Source organism: Chrysemys picta, unplaced genomic scaffold, assembly GCF_011386835.1.
Source record: "Chrysemys picta bellii isolate R12L10 unplaced genomic scaffold, ASM1138683v2 scaf917, whole genome shotgun sequence".
Classification (NCBI taxonomy): domain Eukaryota; kingdom Metazoa; phylum Chordata; order Testudines; family Emydidae; genus Chrysemys; species Chrysemys picta.
This window is the reverse complement of record NW_027053624.1, coordinates 1,002-23,458: the sequence shown is the minus strand read 5'-3', so window position 1 is coordinate 23,458 and position 22,457 is coordinate 1,002. Positions and strand designations below refer to the sequence as shown.

The window sequence follows — 22,457 nt, the reverse complement described above, 5'->3', positions numbered from 1 at the left end:
AATCTCCTTTCAAGATGCTCTCTAGCAGCGTCAACCACAGTATAAAGTTTTTGCCTGGCTTTCAGCAGATGGGAGAGATCATCAACAAATCCAAAATGCGAGTGACTAATCCTTCTAGAGGCTTTATCCATAACCTTCCAAAAGTGTGTCTTGTGGGAAGATGGTAAATATGCATCCACTATCAGGCCCAATGTTATGTGACATACTTATTTACTTACTGGACATCAGATTTTATAGATGTCTATCATATCCCCTCTTAGTTGTCTCTTTTCTAAGATGAAAGTCCCAGTCTTTTAAATCTCTCCTCATATGGAAGCTATTCCATATCCTAATAATTTTTGTTGCCTTTTTCTGTACCTTTCCAATTCCAATATATCTTTTTTGAGATGGGGTGACCATATCTGCATGCAGTATTCAAGACATGGGCGTACTATGGATTTATATAGAGGCAATAGGATATTTTCTGTCTTATTATCTATCCCTTTCGTAATGATTCCCAACATTGTTAGCTTTTTTTGACTGCCGCTGCACATTGAGTAGATGTTTTCAGAGAACTATCCACAGTGACTCCAAGATTTTTTTTCTTTCTCCTCCAAATTCTTTTGAATAAACTCTCCTTATAGCTCACAGATCATGCCTCTCTTACATAAAACTCCACAAGTTCTCATCCTGCACACATTTATACAAGACTAGTCTTCATTGACTTCAATGGGACTACTCACATGCACAAAGTTATGCAAGTACATTAGTGTTTGCAAGATCAGTGCCAAATTTTGTTATGCTGGTATCCTAGGCTTCTTGCCAGCCAATTCATTCCCTGTGTAATTCCACTGAAGTCAATGCAGCTATAACTGCTATTAGTTATCTGCAGAGTGTGAAGGAAAAACATAAAACATTTCATTCCCTTTCAAGACTCAATTCTTAAATCTTCTTTATGGAAAGTGTGTGCAAAGCCTATGAGACCTTTTTCAGCCCAAGCAGTGCATTATTTAAAAAGCAAGGGTTTGTTCCACCACCTACAGTAAAATCCACAGGAGAGGGTTAAGTTGAAAGACTATATTCCAGTTCTGCCTCCACACCCCTTGGACTGTTGGTCTTCCAAAAAAGATTTGGGGCTTCAGTACCTCCCTTCCACCCCGCTGGCTTCATACTGCCAAAGGGATATCTGCCATGGTTATTATTTGAACTCATCCTTAACAGACGGTTCTCCACCAGAGAAGGTCCCCCACAGAAACAGTAATAAATATTACACCTACATTTTCTTTCATCTCCACAAGGTTGAGAGAGTGGAAACTCAGAAAAAAAACTTCCTTCCACTTCAACCTGAAGCTAGTGGCAGATCACCAATGCAGCTGCACCAACACAGATACTATGCAAGGATGAAGTGAATCTGTATAGAGTAAATTCACTGACCACAAACACCCCACAAAAATTGCCTCTGTATTGCTCCCTAGCATGCAGAGATTGAGTTCCCCTAAATGGTCTTTTTGTGGCCTGCTTCTCCCAATATGGCAGAATTACAGCAGTTTTGCTTTTTAAAAAATAAACAAAAACGGGCTTTTGTGCCTGAAAAGCACGTGAGAAGAACTGAATAAAGATTCAAAACCTCTGAATGAAAAATGGTCTGTTTTGCCAGCTTAATTCAATAAAACACTACCAGAAGCCCTTAAAAGGCTATGAGTTCCTGCACTGCAATACAGAAACTTCAAAATATAATCACTAAAAATACAATTGGTCCAAATGAGTTTTTCCAAAACTGCATAGCACTCAACATGAAAAAAAAATCTTTAGTAGCAGACAAATTAAGACAGGTAATGAAAAGGGAGTTTGAAAGTTTGTAATGTGAAGTACAAAATAGGACAATATGAGAAGCTGAAATGCAGGATGAGTAAGCCTCAGAATGTATCCTATTTTAAAACAACACTTCATTTTTATATTATTTCTGGTATCAGGACAGCTGTCATGGAAAGGATTTAAAATAGCTTGTGTTAAAATAAATTGGTCCTTTACTCAGAAGTATAAATTCTAGTTCAGAACAAACTATGCAGTAGCACTGAAGTTTTCATTCCTCAGGCATTTGGATACACAAGATATGGCCTTTACTTTCCCTCAAGAATAACATGAGAGGACATCAAGTTCTCAGAGGCTGGGATGACCAAGGAGGAAGCAAGTGATATTACAAAAAGTAGACTAGAATTTCTATAGATGAAATTATTAAAAGAACTAGAAATGCAGCTCAGAACCAGATCATATAAAGTAGGAACAATCATAGACACAGACAAGACAGGAAGGAGAAGAAGTCCATCTCGATCATTCTCTTAAGCATTAGCAGTTCTCCACAATATTTTTTCTGCCAATACTTATTTAGCTTGATTTAAATGTTATGTATAGTAAAACTATAGCGGGTAGTTAAACACATTCCCCACTAACTCATTTAAGTAAAATTCTGCCTACACTTTTAGTCCAATTTATTTTAAATTTTCTTTTTTTGGGGGGGGAGGGGGGGGGGCAAACTGTAAAACTACTTGGAATGTAGGATTTTTAGTTTTGTAGGATATTAAAAACTACTTTCAGGTAGGTAAGTGGTATATGAACAGGAGAGGCAGCCTCTCAAATGAGGAACCATTGTCTTTGCAAGGATAAAACATTAAGATAAACTAGAGATCATAGTAGGGGGTGTGTTTAAAGCTATATACATCTTGCTTTAATTCTGGCTTAAAATAACTAGCTGCTACTTTTTAATTAGTTACACAAAAATTTTGCAAGTTATATTATTTAATTGTATAAAATAATAATTTATACAAAATGTTAATGCAACATTAAAGTTTGAGATTTTAAACTAAGAAAAGCCAAGAAATTGAGAATTTAGGTAAACACTGTAGTCTTGTCTTTATCCCTATGCACTATAATGTGGCACAAGAAGATATATTTTGAAAAAATTATTTTACAATTACGGACTAAGCAGAAGAAAGGCCATAAAAACGTCTGTTTAAATGGAACTACAATACAGAAAAAAAAATAGCCCACTAAAGTAAAATAAGAATATCTGTTCCAAACAACAATGTTGTAAGACACGAGAATACAGAATAGAAATCTAAAATATTACTCTGGCATTACATAAGACACTAGGAAGATTTTATCTAGAATATCATGCATAATTCTAGTGAGCACAGTGTTGAAGGAAGGCACAGCAAACAACAAAAATGTAAAGCAGAAGACAACCAATAAGATTCTGTTTTGAAGAGTACAGGTGGGTGTCACCTAATGAGAATCCTGCATTTTCCCATGCCCTAATTTTTTCCCCCTCTTCTACTCAAGTAAATTATACAACATTCTTTCACAAGAACTCAACTCCTACACCTGTAGTCATGCATAACAGGATTCTTGTCAGAGTTCCACCAGCAGCTTAAAGTGCTTGCTTTTAAAGCTGCTGATGGAACTCTAACAAGAATCACAAAAATCACAAGTGAGATTGGACTTTTAGTTACTTTTATCCCTTCTTCTGAATGAGGAGAGTGAAGGAGTGAGAAAGAAATGAGTTAGATGTTTAGACTGGTTGATGAACGAACTTCTCTTGTCCTTTCCTTTTCTGAGAGTATTGTTTGAGGAAGAAGGACATTGCCAAGCAAAAATAAAATGAAAGGATTCCAGTATTTCAGGTGAATTTTTTCTTTTTTTTCTTTTTTAGTTAAACACACAAAGGTTTAATAGTGGAATAAATTGCTGAAGGGGAGCATAAGAAGCTGCTAGGATAAATCAGTTCATTAAGTAACTTGGTCAGTTTCTGGAGGAGGGAATCAGCTCAGAGTGAGTTTTATCATCTTCTCTAATCTCGAAATGATATTGTTACATTATACCATTTGTATTTATGTTTCTAAATAAGATTTCTCAATTCAGGGAGATACATAGAAGAATAAGAAGATGAACCCAAAGGACCCTTCTTTGCCTAATATCTATCATGTAACTGACATGTTTTCCATTAATTTTCCTTTTCATTCTAGATACTAGAATGCTCCTTAAAAATGAAGATATAGCCAACATACTTACACAATGAACCAGATGTAGTCCGCCTTCTGTTTAAACTTCTTTGTTTGGCTTTTTCAGAAGCCAAAAAACCTCGTGTTTGAATATTTCTTTGAACTGGACTCTGCTGTGGTTCTGGTGCCTTCTCCACTCCATGAAAATATTTCATATGATAATGTAGCAACTTGGCTTTGCGGAATGATTTTGAACAGTCCAAGAGCTTGCATCTAAACTTGTGATCTTGGTCAACAGTCGCAGCTTTTGAAGCAATAAAATCATGTGTTCTCTTAAAAGTTTTTGTTACTGTAAGGACAAAACAAATAAGAATCCCCCATGCTTTTGCTATATTTATCATATGATTCTCTAAACTTAAAAAAATTAGGAAACTAACATGTATTTAAACATAAAATACTATATTAGCTATGAAACAAAAAGTATTGTTGCTATTAGCGGCTTTTGAGATCAACAGCCTAGACAGGGACTAACCTGAGACTGTTTTCCTTACTGTGGTTTGATGTAACTACTACTAAAATCTCCATAAAAATGTTTATTAACCAATTGCTATTGTAATAGGGAACATAATATATTATATTATAGAGACTTTGCTTAACTGAAGCCTGTAGCACAACAGTAGTACAGTGATGCTGTCCACTATGGAAGCAGCATGAACACTACATGTTTCACTTAAAACAATAATAGCACATTCTATCAAGTTTCTTTAAACATTAGTATCTTATATTAGAGCACTGGTCAAGAGAAACATTTTTTGCTTACTAACATATAACTGATTGGGCATCAGGATTTCCTGATGTCAGATCCAACTATAAATATCTGTTAAAGTTAAGAGCTGTGGAGTGCTGCTACAGTAAGGGAAAAGTCAGAGCTGTCCTTCAAGTAAATTAGATTTATTAACAAAAGAACTTTTAAAAGTTCAGTAAACGTGAAGGCATGACATTAAGCAAAGGCATACTTAGGATGAATTTCAAGAAACATTTCTTACTCAGAGATTTATTAGACTACATATTCATTTCTCAATAGCGCTGCTGGAAAAAACTTTGTTCAAGTCTTCAAACTGGCCTGGAATAAGAGAATATAGTCTACAGAACATTGCTACATTGGCCAGAAGATGAACTAAATAGATTTATTCCTACCTCTTCTAAGGTTCCAAACATTTTCACTTATGTTTTTGATGGGAATTACTGTATTCTTGAAAGAAACATTTTGATTAACAAAAAAACAAAAAAACAAACAAAAACAGTCTGAACTTCCTGTGGTGCTGTCAACTATACCTAAAAAAATTGTTCAAATGGGAAGATTACCAGAAAATTGGAGAAACGCCAACATAGAACAGTTTTTTAAAAAAAGAGAAGAATGATCCTGGCAATAACCATCACATAAATCTAACTTGCATCACTAGTAAGATAAATCACTAAATATCTAGAGGCTAATGGAATAATATGAAAAATAACATGAGTTTGTAAAGAATAATTTTTTCTAGGGACAATGTTGTGGGTTTGTTTTTGTTTCTTTTTAAACAGAAGCGCAAAGTTAGTAAATAAAGGCACTGCAGTTCATGTTGCGTACTTAGATTTTAGTAAATCATTTGGATAAAACAAATACTTTATAATAAAAAAACTCCACAAAAGGATATTAAATCATGGTATCTCGCGTTAGGGGAGGGGGAAGTATCTGGAAGGACCCAGAGCTAGCAAGTTCAATGAACTGGAAATGGAAGTAAGTAGCCTGTTAATGAAAAAATAAAAAATCACATTAAATTGGGAGGAGTTGAAAACACCAACAAGGACACAGAATTAATCCAAAGCCATGAGAGATAATAAACGTGGTCAGAAAAGAGTGGGGGGAAATAATCTGAAAAAAAACTGACAGCAGTCACTTGGAGGGAGGAAGCTAGAAAGCCGTACTGCCAAGATGAGCTAGGCATAAGAGCAAATAGCAATTTTGATAAATATTTTTAATACAAGATAACAAAAATGGCCAATGCAATTTAGGGCTAAATACACAGAGGCATCATGGAGCAGGAAAGTAAATTGTTCTGGTGCGACTGCATCTGAAATGCATTCAGTTTGGGGTACTACTCTGTCTGAAAGAAACTGACAAACCTGAAGGAGTTCAAAGAGAAGAGCAACAGGAGTACGCAATAGTGCTAGACAGACTGATTCCTGGGGAAAGTAGGAGAGCTTATACATACACAGCAGGTTGCCTAAGAGAAAAGTGGAGCGATTTAACAATCTACATTTACTTACTGGGAGCGAACAACAAGAACGAAGAGGAATTTTTTTAGGGTTGTACATGGGGGAAATAACAAGGAGAAAGGAGAAGAAAAAATTAAGAAAGGCAAAATTTAGGCCTGGTATCAGTAAGAATTTCCTGACAGTGAGTGATTTCAAATCATTTTGATAATTTCAACAAACCTAAACAGGGCCATGCTATTGGGATGGCAAAATCTGCCAACCCCAAAACTTAAAATATTGTATTAATAAAGAATGAAACATATAATGGAAGTGGAAAGAAATTTGATTCAATTTAGAAGTAACATGGAGATGGGAAAACATTCAATTGCAGCAAGGAGTACCAATAGGGTCTCAAGCTTCAACAAAAGAAATATGAAGATGACAAGGAAAACTATTGTACAATTGTCATGATTAGACCCCATCAGGAGTCCTGTATCCAAGCTTGGTGTATCTTTCTTCCAGAGAGATGTACAAATTCTTGCAAAGGTACAGAGAATAGCTTCTAACTGATCTGATAAACTGAAGTTTGGAGAAGAGGAGGCAACAGAGGAATTGAGGATGGGCTGGAAACAGGAGAGAGAAAGGGAGAGCTTACTGCAGTGATTCTCAAACTTTTGTACTGGTGACCCCTTTCACATAGCAAGCCCCCTTATAAATTAAAAATATTGTAATATATTTCAGGTTTCAGAGTAGCAGCCGTGTTAGTCTGTATCCGCAAAAAGAAGAACAGGAGTACTTGTGGCACCTTAGAGACTAACAAATTTATTAGAGCATAAGCTTTCGTGGACTACAGCCCACTTCTTCGGATGCATATCCGAAGAAGTGGGCTGTAGTCCACGAAAGCTTATGCTCTAATAAATTTGTTAGTCTCTAAGGTGCCACAAGTACTCCTGTTCTTCTTTTTAATATATTTAACACCATTATAAATGCCGGAGGCAAAGCGGGGTTTGGGTAGAAACTGACAGCTCACGACCCCCCACATAATAACCTCATGACCCCCTGAGGGGACCCGACCCCCAATTTGAGAACCCCTGGCTTACTGCAATGGGCACAAAGGAATCTATTCAAACTCTATGGCAACAATAGGAAATACACAGACATGCCTGAATTTCGAACTACAAAGTTTAGGTTACCACGACATAGAGGCACTTTTCCCCCTTCATACGATAATGCCCACATGGAATTCTCTGCTCATGGGAATTAATATAAAGTTGGTGTGCAACTGTTCGACCCAGGAAGACCTTGGGAAGAAATTGTACCCCAAGGAAGCACAATCTCTCCCAAGCTTGATGGTAGGAAAGGAAAGTGTACAGAGGTGGAAGGGGGAAGCTCCTCCTCTGCCACAACAGCCCAGGAAAAACTGGACCTTGACTACTGTGATTCTTGGTCACATGCACTAGTTATTAACAGAATTACCCAATTTGGGGACAGTAAGGTACTTTTTACTGAGGACATACCAGCAATGAACTTTCAGAGGTTCCGCCTTTTTCTGGAGCACTATGGGGTGGGGGGGTGGGGGGGGGGGGGGAGGAGAAGAACTCAATATTGCAAACAAGCAATTTCTTGTGAATATTGAGGTCTATCAGTGTGAGACCTCTATGTATCCCACCATTTATTTGGGGGTTCTTATGACCTAGAATGCTGAAAGAGAAAATTACTTACTATAATTCTGGCCTTCTGCCCCAGATCACCAATCCATAAATCATATATATCTTAAACCTCTGGCTTGTGAGGGATCCTATTTGATTTAGAACTTTCAGCTAAGCTGTTAGAGTAATAACCAATAGAGGGCGCAAGCTAAAGCATGCAGACTTCCTGAGAGTCAGTAACTGTTTATCCTTAAATTACTTTTCATACAAATAGGAGAAAGATAATCAACTCTTTGGAACTCTACCTCTCACTCACCCACCCACTGACCACTCATTCTACAGCTTCATTATCTTCAGAGGACAAAATCTTCAGTTACATGGATTATTCTGTTTATTCTTTTAAAATTGGTATGACACGGCTTTCTTCTACTCCTCTGGAACTTTCCCAGTTTTCAAAACTGAGGCCATGTCTGCGCTAGAGTTTTGTTGACAAAAGTTATGCCACTTTAATTAAACCGCTGTTGCATGTCCACACTATGCTCTTTGTGTCCGCAGAGCATATCTACACTAGCAGCTCTTGCATTGACACAGAACAGTGCACTGTGGGTAGCTATCCCACTGCACAACTTGCTGCAGGATGCTTTGGGAAGGCTTTGTAATGTCTCATGGGGGCAGATACAGCTCACAGAGCTCTTCACACTGAGAAATGTCAAAGCTTCCCAGAGCTTTGAAAGGGGAGGGGTACAGGCCTGCGGGGAAGCCAAGTTTTAAATACAGAGTAGAGCAGTCACAGTGGGCATTGTGGGATACTGGCAGAGGCCAGTTATGTCAACATAATGAATGGTGGCGTCTACACTGATGCTTTGTCATTTTAACTTTGCCACAAAAAGCTTTATGCCTCTTGGCAAGGTGGTTTTATTTTGCCACCAAAAGTAGTTTTGTAGTGTGTACACCTCCACTGTTTTGTTGGCAAAAGCTGCCTTTTACCGACAAAACTGTGTAGCATAGACAAGGCCTTATTAAAAATTAAGCCTGTGAAACCAGGATTTGAAAACTATTCTGATTGCATTACTTACGTATTGTACCTCTTTCTAGCACCTTCAATGTTTCCAGAACCCACTGCACTAAAGATGTTGTTGTCTGGAGTAAAAATGTCAAAGTCCTCAATTTAGTGAGCTCTTCTCAGTTCACAAAGCTCTGAACAGCCTTTGGGCATACAAGATTACTTGACCCATTGCAAACAGCATCTGAGACACCAATTACACCTAAAGTTATGAGGGTAAACCGAGCCACATAGCCCATACATTTGCTTCACCTGTGCCAGTATTAAAACGATAGAGGAACTGGAATACACAGAACACACTGAAAGATCTAACATGCAAGCACAGAGTGCACAACCAGTGCAAACTTCAACACATGCTTCAGAGCTAGGGAGATGAGGCAATTTAAAGCCCCCCCCCTTCAGATCAAGAGGTGGATTCAGCCCTTCAACTCTAAAAGTGGAACTTTGAAGATACTGAAATGGTTCTCTTGGACCTATATCTAATGACTTGTCAAAATGCCAGTTTCCAGTGCAAAACCGCTGGCTGAGGCAAAAGCTTTGCTTGACTACTCTTTTCTAGAGCAGCCAGGTGGCATGATGCTTGCCCGTATTCACTGGCTTGAGTTGACAACTTTTATGGTGCCTTGGGAGGAATCACGACACATGCAGTTACAGGATATGCAGCAGTCCTGTCAACTGGAGGAAAACATTTTCTGCATTTGAAGGGACTAGGCTGCTTCTCCTTACCTGAAAACCAAGGATGAAATGACTACAAAGTTTAAAAAAAGTGGTCACAAGTCCTATGTAGACTGAATCCTCGATGCACGTCCAAACTAGCACACTTCAAGCAAAATCTTAGAAAACAACACTAGGAACTTCACAGCAGAATCATGGAAAGCATAGGAGGCATTTTTAAAATCAGAAACCAACTTTTAAGTATCAAGCACACCCTTGAGGAGCCAAGCACCAAGAGTAGCTGTGGAGTGATTTTGAGCCTGTTCGCAGACAGAAGAGAAAACAGGTACTAGCTGATGAACAGTCTGGCTCACATCCTATTAGTTAGAATGCCTCTTGACTGAGTTAATTCCCATCAACCGTTCGGTCACCCCACAGAAGCATGAGATCCACGGGGTGGAAATCTACTGTACCAGTAATCTTTAATCTTTTTTCCTCATCATTTTTTTAAGAATTCAAATACAGTAGCAGAATATGACTGTTATCCTTTAAAATTTGAACTAATTTATATATATGTATATATGTATGTATGTATGTATCAGCCACATGCAACACTATTGTTGAAAATTTAACCAAAACTTCAGGAAATTTAAAATTTAAGTTCCATAAAGCAATATTTCGCCCTTGTTAAACATACTATACATGAAGGTATATATTAAAATCCTAACAAGTAATGAAAAGTATTACAACAGATGCACATTTTGAATTGCTTCGCAATGCTAAACAGTGCAGTGTGTCATGTTTTTAGATAGTTGTGGCACAAACCAAATCTTGAACTCAACTCTCAGCAGGTAAGAGAGAAGACGCCAATTTTTAAACAGTTTTATGTTTAAAAGTTATTGTTAATGTTCACACATATGCAGATTTTTTGTGTGTGGTGCATGCAAATTACACAACAATCTCACAACTAACATGCAGCACCAACACCACACACAGCCAAGGATAAAAATGAAGGCAAGTCATTCTACTTGACTCTGGAATATTCTCCCAAAAGGAAGAGATGGAAATTCTATTCCTTGTGACATTAGAACTAAGCTGCATAAACAATAGATGAAAATAATAGGGAAGAATGCTCCATTTTCCTGAGATGGTAGGTCATTTCCATCTCCAATTTCCAGGATCTTATATTGCCCATTTAAGAGCATGCAAACAATACTAATGGCAGTCTGCGCACACTCAAAAACAAATAGCTGAAGAGACTTTCCTATTTGGTCATTTAAGGTATTTGGATGATTCATTCATGGAATGAATCAATTCAGCTTTAAAACCACACAAAGCACCTTTTTTTGCTTTCATCTCCATAGATACAACCCTTGTTTGAGAGACAAGAACAAACAGACACAGAGTCAGCACAAGATAAACCAGGCATACAGCTAGAATAATGCATATTTAAAACCAAGAAGTTTTCATTAACCTTTTTAAGACAAATGAGGGAGGAAGAGGAGAGAGAGAGGAACCTGGTTACGAACCTGGTTAGTGCAGGTTTTACAAGCAAAGAAGCTGATTCCTAAGGTCTAGTCTCCACTAGATAGTTCTGCCAGTTTAACTATACACCTCTACCCCGATATAACGCTGTCCTCGGGAGCCAAAAAATGTATCGCGTTATAGGTGAAACCACGTTATATCGAACTTGCTTTGATCCGCCGGAGCACGCAGCCCCACCCCCCCGGAGCGCTGCTTTACCACGTTATATCCAAATTCGTGTTATATCGGGTTGCATTATATCAGGATAGAGGTGTATCAATATAGTTGAGCAGCAAACGTTCCTTGTGAAGGAACAGTTGTATCAATATAAAAGTGCTTACACTGATATAGCATATTCCAGTTCCCTGACTGGCATCAGCTACATCAGTATAAGCACTTTTATAACAAGTAACTGCATCTACACTAGAGCTTTCTAAATGTTTTACTTTTACTTTGACAGCACTTACTCTTCGAAAAAAGTGAATGATTCGTATTCTTACAATCTTGCCAATGAAACGTCAGCAAAACAAACTCCGTGCAGTTACATTCAGCATATCTTGTGTATGTCCATCTATAAATACTTGACGTTTTTATATTATGTATATTTACTAGAAGAAGTGAAAAATGAAATATCAAATCCAGAAAACTAAACCTCTGATTTCCAGCAACCAATGTTTAATGACTCCGAACCAGAGTCAGAGGAAAAGAAACCACAAAGAGAAGACCAGAATTTCTGAGGTAGGGACGAGTAAGTACACCATGCACCAGATATAAACAGCCACCATATGGTGCAGTTTATACTGTATTTATTGTGCCTTTAGAGAGTTTCAATAGTTCACTCAGTCTCATACCCTAAATTAACTTCTATGTTTCTTTAGAATAGCCAAGGCCTGAGCAAGCGCTCCCATTTACAGTCTGGCAATCTAAATAAATCAGTTATCTTATGACTCTTGAAATGATTAAGGCACTGCCAGTTTTCTACAGAATTTTCAGAGATGTACATACAGCCAGAGCTCAACTCTACATGGGCAAAACCAAAACTACACAAGCTCCAGGGTCATGTGCTACCTGCAGATTTCCCTTCTGCTAGGCAAGGGACCAAGCAGGTTTGTGAATGTGAGAAAAAGGGCAAGTGAGGGAGGGTTACAGTTACTTGAATTCATGAATATTTGATTGCACACCAGCATTATACTCTTCTATTGTGCCCTATAGCAAGCAGTAAGCAGAGCTTCCATCTGACAGCAGCCACAGGCATGCTACACAGAGCTTTGCACTACAAACCTGAGAAACTCCATCTTGGAATTTCAACACACATTCAACTAAAGCTCCTGTTTTGTCCTTTTCCTCTTCCAGCCCCATACAATCCCAGCTCAAACACCTTCTCACCTCCGCAGGAGGAGGGTTCTAAGTGGTAAAAGATGTCAGAATCCAGACCACTGTAGGGCACATGTGGAATCCTGAACTCAAGACTTGGAAGGCAAGCGAAGGAGGAAAATATTTGCAATTGTTTTAATTTTTAATTCTAAGGATTACTTGCATTTTTTCTAAAATTAACAGTGTTTGAGATCCCAAATCATTAAACATGTAGACATACAGATCACAAATAAATACATTTTAAAAGGCGTCAGAATCTGAGTTAAGGTAACTCAGGGTTGTCTGTTTCTACAGTAATAGTTGACAATATTACAAGAAAAAGTATTCTTTATACTGCTGTATAGTGATGCCTTCAACTCTTGTAAAGAAAATATAACTCTGAATTCAGATCTTGAGAGGTAACTAAAGGAGACACTAATTTTCAGCTACTTTGTTTTCAAATATATTTATTTGTAGTCTAAGTCTCTACACATTTCTATTACTAATTTTGGATCAAACGTTATTTTAAAAAGCATTTCAGTTTATAATTATTTGGAATCAAACATTTTTGAAACTATTTAAAAACTTTGCTTTCTAAATGATTATATAAAGGTTACATCATGGTAGCTTTCCAGGAAAGGGATATCCCTTTTCTAGCTTTTTATTAAAATTAACTGCTAATCCAAATGTTTTACAACCTTTCCCTGTTATAGATTCAAAGGCCAGATGGGACCGTTGTGATCATCTAATCTGGCCTGCTATATAATACAGGGCAGAGATCTTATCCAAAATAATTCCTAGAACAGATCTTTTAGAAAAAACATCCAATCTTGGGTTAAAAATTGTCACTAATGGAGAATCCACTACAAAACCTGGATAAATTGTTTCAATTATTAATTACTCTCACTGTTAAAAATTAACACCTTATTTCCAGTCTGAATTTGTCTAACCTCAACTTCCAACCACTGGATCATGTTTTACCTTTCTCGGCTAGACTGAAGAGTCCACTATTAAATATTTGGTCCCCATGTAGATATTTATAGATTAATCAAGTCACCCTGTAACCTTCTCTTTGTTAAACTAAGTTGATTGAGCTCCTTGAGTCTACTGCTATAAGGCATGTTTTCTAATCTTGAATCATTCTCATGGCTCTTCTCTGAATCCCCTCCAATTTATCAACATCCTTCTTGAACTATGGGCACAAGAAAGGGATACAATATTCCAGCAGTGGTTGCCCCAGTGCCAAATACAGAGGCAAAATAAGCTCTCTACACCTACTCAAGATTCCCCTGTTTATGCATCCCAGGATCACACACGCTCTATTTGGCCACAGCATCACACTGGGAGTTTATGCTGATTATTCACCACGATCGCCAAATCTTTTTCAGAGTCACTGCTTCCCAGGATTGAGTCCCCCAATCTGTAAGTATGGCCTACATTCTTTGTTCCTTGGCGTATACATTTAAATTTTTGCCATATTAAAACACATGATTTACTTGCACCCAGTTTACCAAGTGACCCAGATTACTCTGGATCAGTGACTTACCCTGTTCATTATTTACCAGTCCCCCAATGCGTGTGTCATCTGCACCCTTTATCAGTGATCATTTTATATTTTCTCCCAGGTCATTGATTAAAAAAAAAAAAAGTGTTAAATAGCATAAGGCCAAGAACCAATTCCAACAGGACTGCAAACACACCTGCTCAATGACAATTCCCTATTTAGAATTACATTTTGAGACCTATACGTTAGCCTGTTTTTAATTAATTTAACGTGTCCCATGTTAATTTTATATAATTCCAGTTTTTTAATCAAAATGCCATGTGTTACCAAGTCAAATTCGTAATATATCAACATTATTACCTTTATCAACCAAACTTGCAATCAAAAAAAGCGATCTAGTTAACAGGATGTGTTTTTCATAAACCTATGTTGATTTGCATTAATTACATTACCCTGCCTTTAACCCTTTTGCTAGCCACTAGTTCTATTAAATTATAGAATATAATTTAAGTACTATACATATGAGAATGCCATAATCCAAAAACATATGATTATTATATGGAGGCATCAACTGCAGCTCCATAGTTAAGGCTGAATTTGCACTTTAAGTTCAACCACTTTATGTATGAAGAATAGAGCATATCGTACCCACTGAATCACAGTACTTGCAGAATTAATTTTCTAAGAATTTACATGTAAATCTATTAGCTAATTTATAAACATTAATTTAAAAATGGGTCATTTAAGAAACTGAATACTCTGTATCAAATAAGATAATTCAGGATTTATAAATTCTAATGTATTGTCTATCAACAGACATTGGCAGAGAGGTGAACATTGAGTGGATCTGGTGTGACAGGTAGGATTTTTCCCTTCCATTATTTTTTATAACAAAGTTTGTCAAAGGCTGAAGATTAGTAATATCCTTCAGGGATACACAATAAAAATTGTTCTCTTTCAAAATGGCCATGATTAACCATTGCTTTGAACAGGACTGAGGCCACAGGACACCCTTAGTAAAGATGGCCACCACCGAATTCGCCTGTTCCTAACAGTGTTCCTAGGGCATCTTCCCTGAAGGTTGTTTGGCTTCATTGCCACTGTGAACAATGGGAAACAGGGACCATCCTAGCTGAGGATCAGTTGACAACAGTGGAAAATGGCAGTCATTTTGAAAGAGGGAACTTCAGGAATTTCTCTGAAGGAGATTTTGTGCCAAAGCTACTCATGAAGAAACTTTTGGTTATGAAGAACAGCAGCAAAAGATGACCCTTAATCCCAAAAATGTTTTTTAAAAATCTACTTGTTGCATCAGATCTACTTAACAGAGATGGGAAATGGAGGGACAGGGACTGTGAGCATGTGTACAAAGGGACGTATAAGGGCAAGAGGGAGAGGGAATCAAGTGTGTATAATCTACTACTCTAACAATGTCAAGCAGCTGTTTATCCAGTATAACTGCTCAATATACTCTGGCTGCTTTACACTAGTTCAGAATGGCATACACTAGCAAGAATGGATGAATCAAGCCTTAAAAGTTAATTTTCAAAATTTCCTATCTTCAAATAACTGGAATTTTCACAGCATGACATTCTCTTGGGGCTTCTAATTTACTGTTTATGTATGAAAATTCTGATAATTATAAAATATATAACAATGGAAATCCCACACAACTATGTTAAAATGGAGTTAAGATCAAAAGTATGGAGATATACCTATCTCCTAGAACTGGAAGGGACCCTGAAAGGTCATTGAGTCCAGCCCCCTGCCTTCACTAGCAGAACCAAGTACTGATTTTGCCCCAGCTCCCTAAGTGGCCTCCTCAAGGATTGAACTCATAACCCTGGGTTTAGTAGGCTAATGCTCAAACCACTGAGCTATCCCTCCCCCCATAATATGTATTATTATGTTTAGGGTAAAGAAACATTAAAGAGAGGTCAATTATCCCCACAAAGAAGAATTATAACCCCAGAAAATTCAAAGTTATGGTTAACTTAAGGAAATCCATACATGTTACAGTGTGGAAATGCACAGTTAGGATACCCCAACGACCTTAACTCTCCCCTGCAGAGATTTAAAAAAGGGGGGAAATATATAGAAGAAATTAATATCACTTTAAACATCAGTTTAATCTTATTTGGGACCACAAAACACAAATATATTAATCAAGATTGTATGGTTATTGCATATATGAGACTGTGGAGTTACCCTACCTTTCACATAGCTAAAATCCAATCATTTGAAATGCAAAATTACCACTGTGTTTGCAGAAAATTGTTCATAACCACTCCAAAGTTAAACTATAATAAAGTATGTATTTTTCCTTTATCCAGCATTCATTCAAATGCTTCCACCTCCCCCCCCCCTTTTTTTTTGTAAATAATCATGTAATAGAGAAATGTTTTAAAAGAAAAAAAAAGTGCCAGTGTTCTATCATAAATACACAAAAATACAAAGAAGGCATCACATTTTAGATTTGTTAAATCTAAATTTGAACCTGTAATAGAAGGCTCTTGGGTTTCAGTAGATGTAAAGGAGAGCTCACGGTCATCAACTTTTTCTTCCTTTAAACTGATGTTCACATCAAGCGGTGTGGTCTGTGATACATCGCCAGAAGACTGAGGTGCTTGTTCACAGGCGTTTTGGTCAGACTCAACAGGAATTTCTAACTGAACTATAAGAAAAAGAAAAAAGGAGTTTATGGGAGCAAAATACACAAAAACAAACATCAGATAGCCAAAATACTGGAAAAGACTTAAGGCAAAAGAAGATGCGTTTGTTTCACCATTTTCTGTTTTAGGTGGATAATAGGAATGTGTGAAACAAAACCTCCACTCCCTTCCCTCTTAGTGTTTGAATATCACTTCCAGGCGCTCTTTTTAGCGTATGCACAACATGGCACATGACCAGTATTCATCACTGAATTTGGTCCACTGGTTGGATCATTAGCTTCCCTGGCCCAGGGTAGGTACTGATGGGGAGCATGACATTAACGCCATTCCATGCCCCTCATCAAATCCAGTGATTCCAGAAGACCACACAGCCCGACTGGGTTTAATAGGCTGGATTTCCTGAGAAAGTCGGGGAGAGAATGGAGTGGCTCTACCAAGGTATTTAAACTAGGGCTGTCAATTAATCGCAGTGTCATTTTGTTTAGTGTTCGTTCAGGTCCTAACAATGGGGTGCTGGTCTATTACGGGGGGGTTCCTAGGGTGCAATAGTAATTAACTAATTAGTAAGTGAATAAATGAATATTCTATATGGTTCAACTAGTTCCAACAAGGATCCCTTAAATGTTAGAGAAACAGTTACTCTGGATTATCTAGGCAATCTATCCCCAGTTCAAGGGAATTCTAATATATCAACTACACTTAAAAGCTAAACATGAAATCAACTTTATCAATCTTCTTTGCAAGTGGATGTCATTTAAACTTCATCTTAGTAAGTAGTTATAACACAACTAAACAACTCTCCTTCATAATGACCCAAGAGCATACCATTACAACAAAGTACTTACGTTCCTCAGGTTCCTTTGGACTAGATGCTGGATCTTTCAAAGGTCCAATTTCAGCAAAAGTTGTTGTAACAAGATCTGTATTTATTATCTCAGGACTACCATTGGATGACAACCTTGATGATCGTCTCCTAATTTGGTCTCTTTCATTGCTGTCTGGAGAGTTTTTCAACTTTTCCTGAGCTAAACAGCATAATAAATTTAATTTCATTGTGCAATACGCTGTCAATCATGAAAACATTGAAGCTTGACAATGAAGTACTACTGGTTATGTGGTTAACACCTGTGGATCACTTATGCCTCTACCTCCAATAACTGGAGTTCTGATTACTAAACAGGTAAGTAACTTCCCATTCTCCTTTGAGTGATTGTCCATATGCATATTCCACTGCTGGCGACTCCTAAGCAGTGATCTTATGTAATGTAGGTGGGAGCTTGAAGTCTTTTGGAGAATAAAGATTGCAGCACTCTCCTCAATTAAGTGATGGCGACTAGAAACGGTTTTCATTTACATATGCAACACGGAACCTTTTGGTAACTGTTCAAAGGGTGCTCTCATTAAAGCCAAGAGAGCTAGACTTAGGGCTAGACAACACCTTAATCAGGCCTTTGAGGAACTTGATCACAGTTGGTTAGGAGAAGATTGTACGGCTGTCTATAGGTGCATGATGGGCTGAGATCACCACCAAATGTACTTTGACTGAATTCAAGGATAAATTACTTTGTTTTATCTCCTGTGCGTAATTCAGAATTCAAGAGATCAAGCAGTGATGAGGGGTGATGGACTTCCACTGGCACAAGTGAGAAAACCTGGTCCATTTCTCCAGGTAAGTTTCCCTCGTAATGTCCTTCCTGCTATTTATGAGGAATGAGCCTAAGAACCCCTCAGAGCCAACAGGCAAAAAGTTCACTGTTCTGCCAGCAACTCCTGTCAGGCCAAACTCATTACACCGACCGACCACATTGCTGTGATATATTTATCTATAAAGAATGTCATGTAAGGTATCAAATGAAAGCTGCTGACACACTGATCATTAATATAATTGTGAAGGGTATGTATTAACACTACAGGAGAAATTATATATACCTACTAATATTAAACTTTAAAGTCTGTAACCAAAGGAAGAAATAGGTTCCTTCCATGCAGGCAAGTAGGCAGGCAGGCAGAGTTATCTCTCTGTTAAATGTAAATTAAGCACAGCAAGCCAAAAAAAAAAAAAAAATGGGAGCTACATTTCCATGTCAAATCAACCAGAAACGGAGGTTGGCAGGGGTGTGTGAATTCAACATGGCGCCAGCACACTGAAGAACAAACAACAGGAAAGCATTTCAAAGGTCTACTGAACTATAACAGGGGGTGCCAGGACAACACCTCATTATTCATTTCATGGAGGAACACCATTAGCAGAGGGGGATGACTTGTGAACGAATAAATCCTGGATTCACTGAAAACCAGCAAGCTCTGCAGAAAGACTGAGTGAGAGAAACTGCTTTAGACAAAAGTTGGTGATGTGACATTTTAGTCTCCAGAAAGGGGCTTTTTACTTTAGTTTTATTTGTAACCATGTGTTTTATTTTTACTCTATACTCACTTGAATATCTGTGAATCTTTTCTCTTTACACATATGTTTTCACCATAAGAACATAAGAGCGGAAGTACTGGGTCAGACCAAAGGTCCATCTAGCCCAATATCCTGTCTTCCAACGGCGGCCAATGCTAGGTGCCCCAGAGGGAATGAACAGAACAGATAATCATCAAGTGATCCATCCCGTCACCCATTCCAAGTTTCTGGCAAACAGAGGCTAAGGACACCATCCCCCCTGCCCATCCCGATTATCCCCTAGCTACTGAACTTATCTAGCAAAAAGAACAGAAGTACTTGTGGCACCTTACAGCTTTTTTGAACCCTGTTATAGTCTTGACTTTCACAACATCTTCTAATAAGGAGTTCCACAGGTTGTGTGTGTGGGGGGGGGGGTGGGGGGGGTGGGGGGGGGGTGGGGGAGGGTGGGGGGGGGGGGGGGAATACTTCCTTTTCTTTGTTTTAATCCTGCTGCCTATTAATTTCATTTGGTGACCCCTAGTTCATTTGGTGACCACATAAATAGATTACAGTGCTGTATTATTATAAAGGACCTGATCCTGAGCAGTAACCTTCCAGCTGTGTACACACTGTCTCTTGGGGAACAGCTTACCTGGTAATCACTGAGTGTGTCCAGTGACAGGGTCTGGATGCTACCGGGAACTCTCTTCAAAGAGGCTTTGGGGACTGAGGTGCACCTAATGTTAACCTGCGAAGCAAAATAGGATTGGCAGAGTCCTGAGGAGAGTGAGTAGTTGAAAGGCTGGCAGTGTACAAGAGCTGACAAAAAGCTATCACAGGATGTACTCCCTCGTACTGGAGACAAGGGACCCACAATCCTGGGTGCCCAAGAAAGTGTCACATGAGGATATTCCTGACTGAAGAGAAGCAGGCATACTTTACAGTCAACAACCATCCAACCTCCATGCCCCTTGTTTTGTGATATCAGAGATCGGGAAACAAAGGTGAGGTTTTGGGCTGGGAAGCTGACAGGTTCAGGATGTCCAGGAACCAAAGCTGCCACAGTCATACCAGGTCTACAAGGATCAGCTTGGCTGAATCCTGTCTTATCTTGCAGAGCACTCTGGAGACCATGGGAATTAGTGGACAGGCATAAATCAGAGCTCCCAACCACAGGATCAGGAAAGTATAGGCTATGGAGCCTGGGTTCACTCATCCCCTGGAACAAAACATCCAACTTTTCCTGTTATCTCATTTTGCATGCAGGTCTATCCAGGTTTAGCATCAGTCTGAAAATATGTCCCAAAAGATAGAATCTTTGATCTCCCACTTGTGTTTGGTAGACAAGGCCCTTCCATTTTCACTTTTTGTTTTGTTTAAAATTTCTGGGGAAATTTATCAGTGTTTATTTCAAAAATTAAGAAACAGGTGAAAATTGGTGCAAAAATTTAACTTCAGTTTTCTGAATACATGTCAGGGTTAATATTGGGGAACTGGAAGACAGAAAATAAAGGACAAAAAGAAAATAAGAGTACTTCTAGCTTGGCTCCCCTTTCTGGACCAGGAGATGGTGGCTGGGTAACTTGGGTGACCCAGGTTACCCAGCTCTCCTTCTGGAGTGGGCTGGGAAGCAAGGTGGTCATCTCACACTACCTTCCTCTACCTCTTCCAGGCCCACTCCAGAAAGAGAGATAGCAGCTAGGTTATCTGGTTACCAACTTGCCATCTCGCCTTCCGGAGCAGAGAGCTGGGTCTAGGGAGTTCTGCACTTCTCTTTTTAGGACTTGAGCAGTGACATACACACTCATGTGTAAGTGTGTGTATCTTCTACTACAGTGCCTTACTTTAATAAATGGTCTTGGATTTACATTTAGATTAATTTAGTAACAATGAACAATGTAATATACTGATCTCTCACATAACTGGTATTTTCATGTACACAAGTGGTCTAAAATTCAGGTGAAATACTGGTAAATACCAAATAACTTTTATAAAACCTGAGATTTTTCTGGTTAAAAACAGTAAAACACAAAAACTAAGGGCCTTGCTGGTACAGCAGTGTCTGCTGAGATTGCCCACTACAGTATTCTGTAGATCAGGTAGATGTATGACCGAAAGAGAAACACAATGTGTGATGCACTAGTTCCATAGTCTGATGGCTTCCTGGCAGAGCTGGTAGGATCTTACCCCACCCTGCCTGTTGATGTAGAACATGGTGGTCGTATCGTCCTCTATTACCTGGACTAATCACACTGTGATGTACTGAAGGAAGGACTCGTAAGCCATGCATCCATCTCAGCATTCCAAGAGACTGATATAGTTTCTTGCCTCTCTGGGTCCAGAGAGAAGCAAGAATGTATATCAATCTCTTGGAAAGGTTTCTCATGTGTGCTCCCCTGCCTTGAGCAAAGTGTCTATAGCTATAATCGTGGATCGGAGGGGAGGATGGGAGGAGATCCAATACAGGCATTCACAGGGTTCTTCCAGGACAGACTGTACTACAATACTGTGGGAGGAGGAGGGTAAGAGGGGCATATCCAAGTGATGCCTGGAAGGGCATAGGAGAGCCTGAACCAGACCTGAACGCAGTGAAGGTAAAGTCTGGCACATGGCATCATAAAAGGTACAGGAGACCATGTGTCCTAACATGGCAAGGCACATTCTTATTTATGTGGGTTTGGTTCTAGCTGTAGGATAAGGGATGACAGGTTCTTGAATCTGTCCTGGAGAAGATAAGCCACTGATTTGGTGGAGTCTAGAACTTCTCCAAATAACTTTATATTTTAGAGAGGAGGCAAGCTGGATTTCTGCATGTTGACTTTCAGTCCTATCTAAGTTGTGGAACAGACAGGGCATCAGGTGGATGGATTACGAGACCTGTTAAGGAAGATCTGCTTCATATCAGACAGCTGTCAAGGTATGGGTATATGAAAATGTTCCATCTTTCTTAGATATGGTGCTACTACTATTGCAAGCACCTTGGTAAATACCTTCAGTGAAGCCTGGAGTCCAAAGGGTATAATGTAGTATTGTTTGTGGTCATCACCCACCATTAACTGGTGCTTCCTTCAAACTGTCGCCTACACCTCACAGGGGATGCCTCCTGAAAGCAGGACAAATGCCATCATGATCCTTGTCACTGATCTGGTAGCAGTGTCTGCTGCATCCAGAGCTGCTTGTAGGCTCACCTTAGCCACAAGATCATCTTCTGAGACTCTTCCCAAATTCTCCCCCTCAGGTCTGAGGGAAGTTTGTCACAAAGGCCTGTATTCTTTCATAATTCCTAAAATCACAGCAGGCCAGCAGGATTTGGTAAATGGTAATCCTTAATTGAAGGCTCACCAACGAGTACACTTTTCAACTCAATAAATCTAGTTTCTCTGGATCCTTGTCTCTGGGTGTTGATTTATACTGATGGGATTTTTCATTGGCCTTCA

At 38.7% G+C, this 22,457-nt stretch overlaps 1 protein-coding gene across 1 annotated transcript; it reads right to left on the bottom strand.

Moving 5' to 3' along the window:
* Nucleotides 1-600: 600 nt before the first annotated feature.
* LOC135979498 (PHD finger protein 20-like) lies at nt 601-19,428 on the bottom strand. Its single transcript, XM_065579828.1, has 3 exons — nt 17,480-19,428; nt 16,460-16,636; nt 601-4,326 (listed from the first exon to the last, which is right to left on the bottom strand). Exons 1-3 carry the CDS (start codon nt 17,685-17,687, stop codon nt 3,998-4,000), a joined length of 714 nt encoding a protein of 237 aa, XP_065435900.1. The 5' UTR covers nt 17,688-19,428; the 3' UTR covers nt 601-3,997.
* Between the last annotated feature and the right edge of the window lie 3,029 nt (nt 19,429-22,457).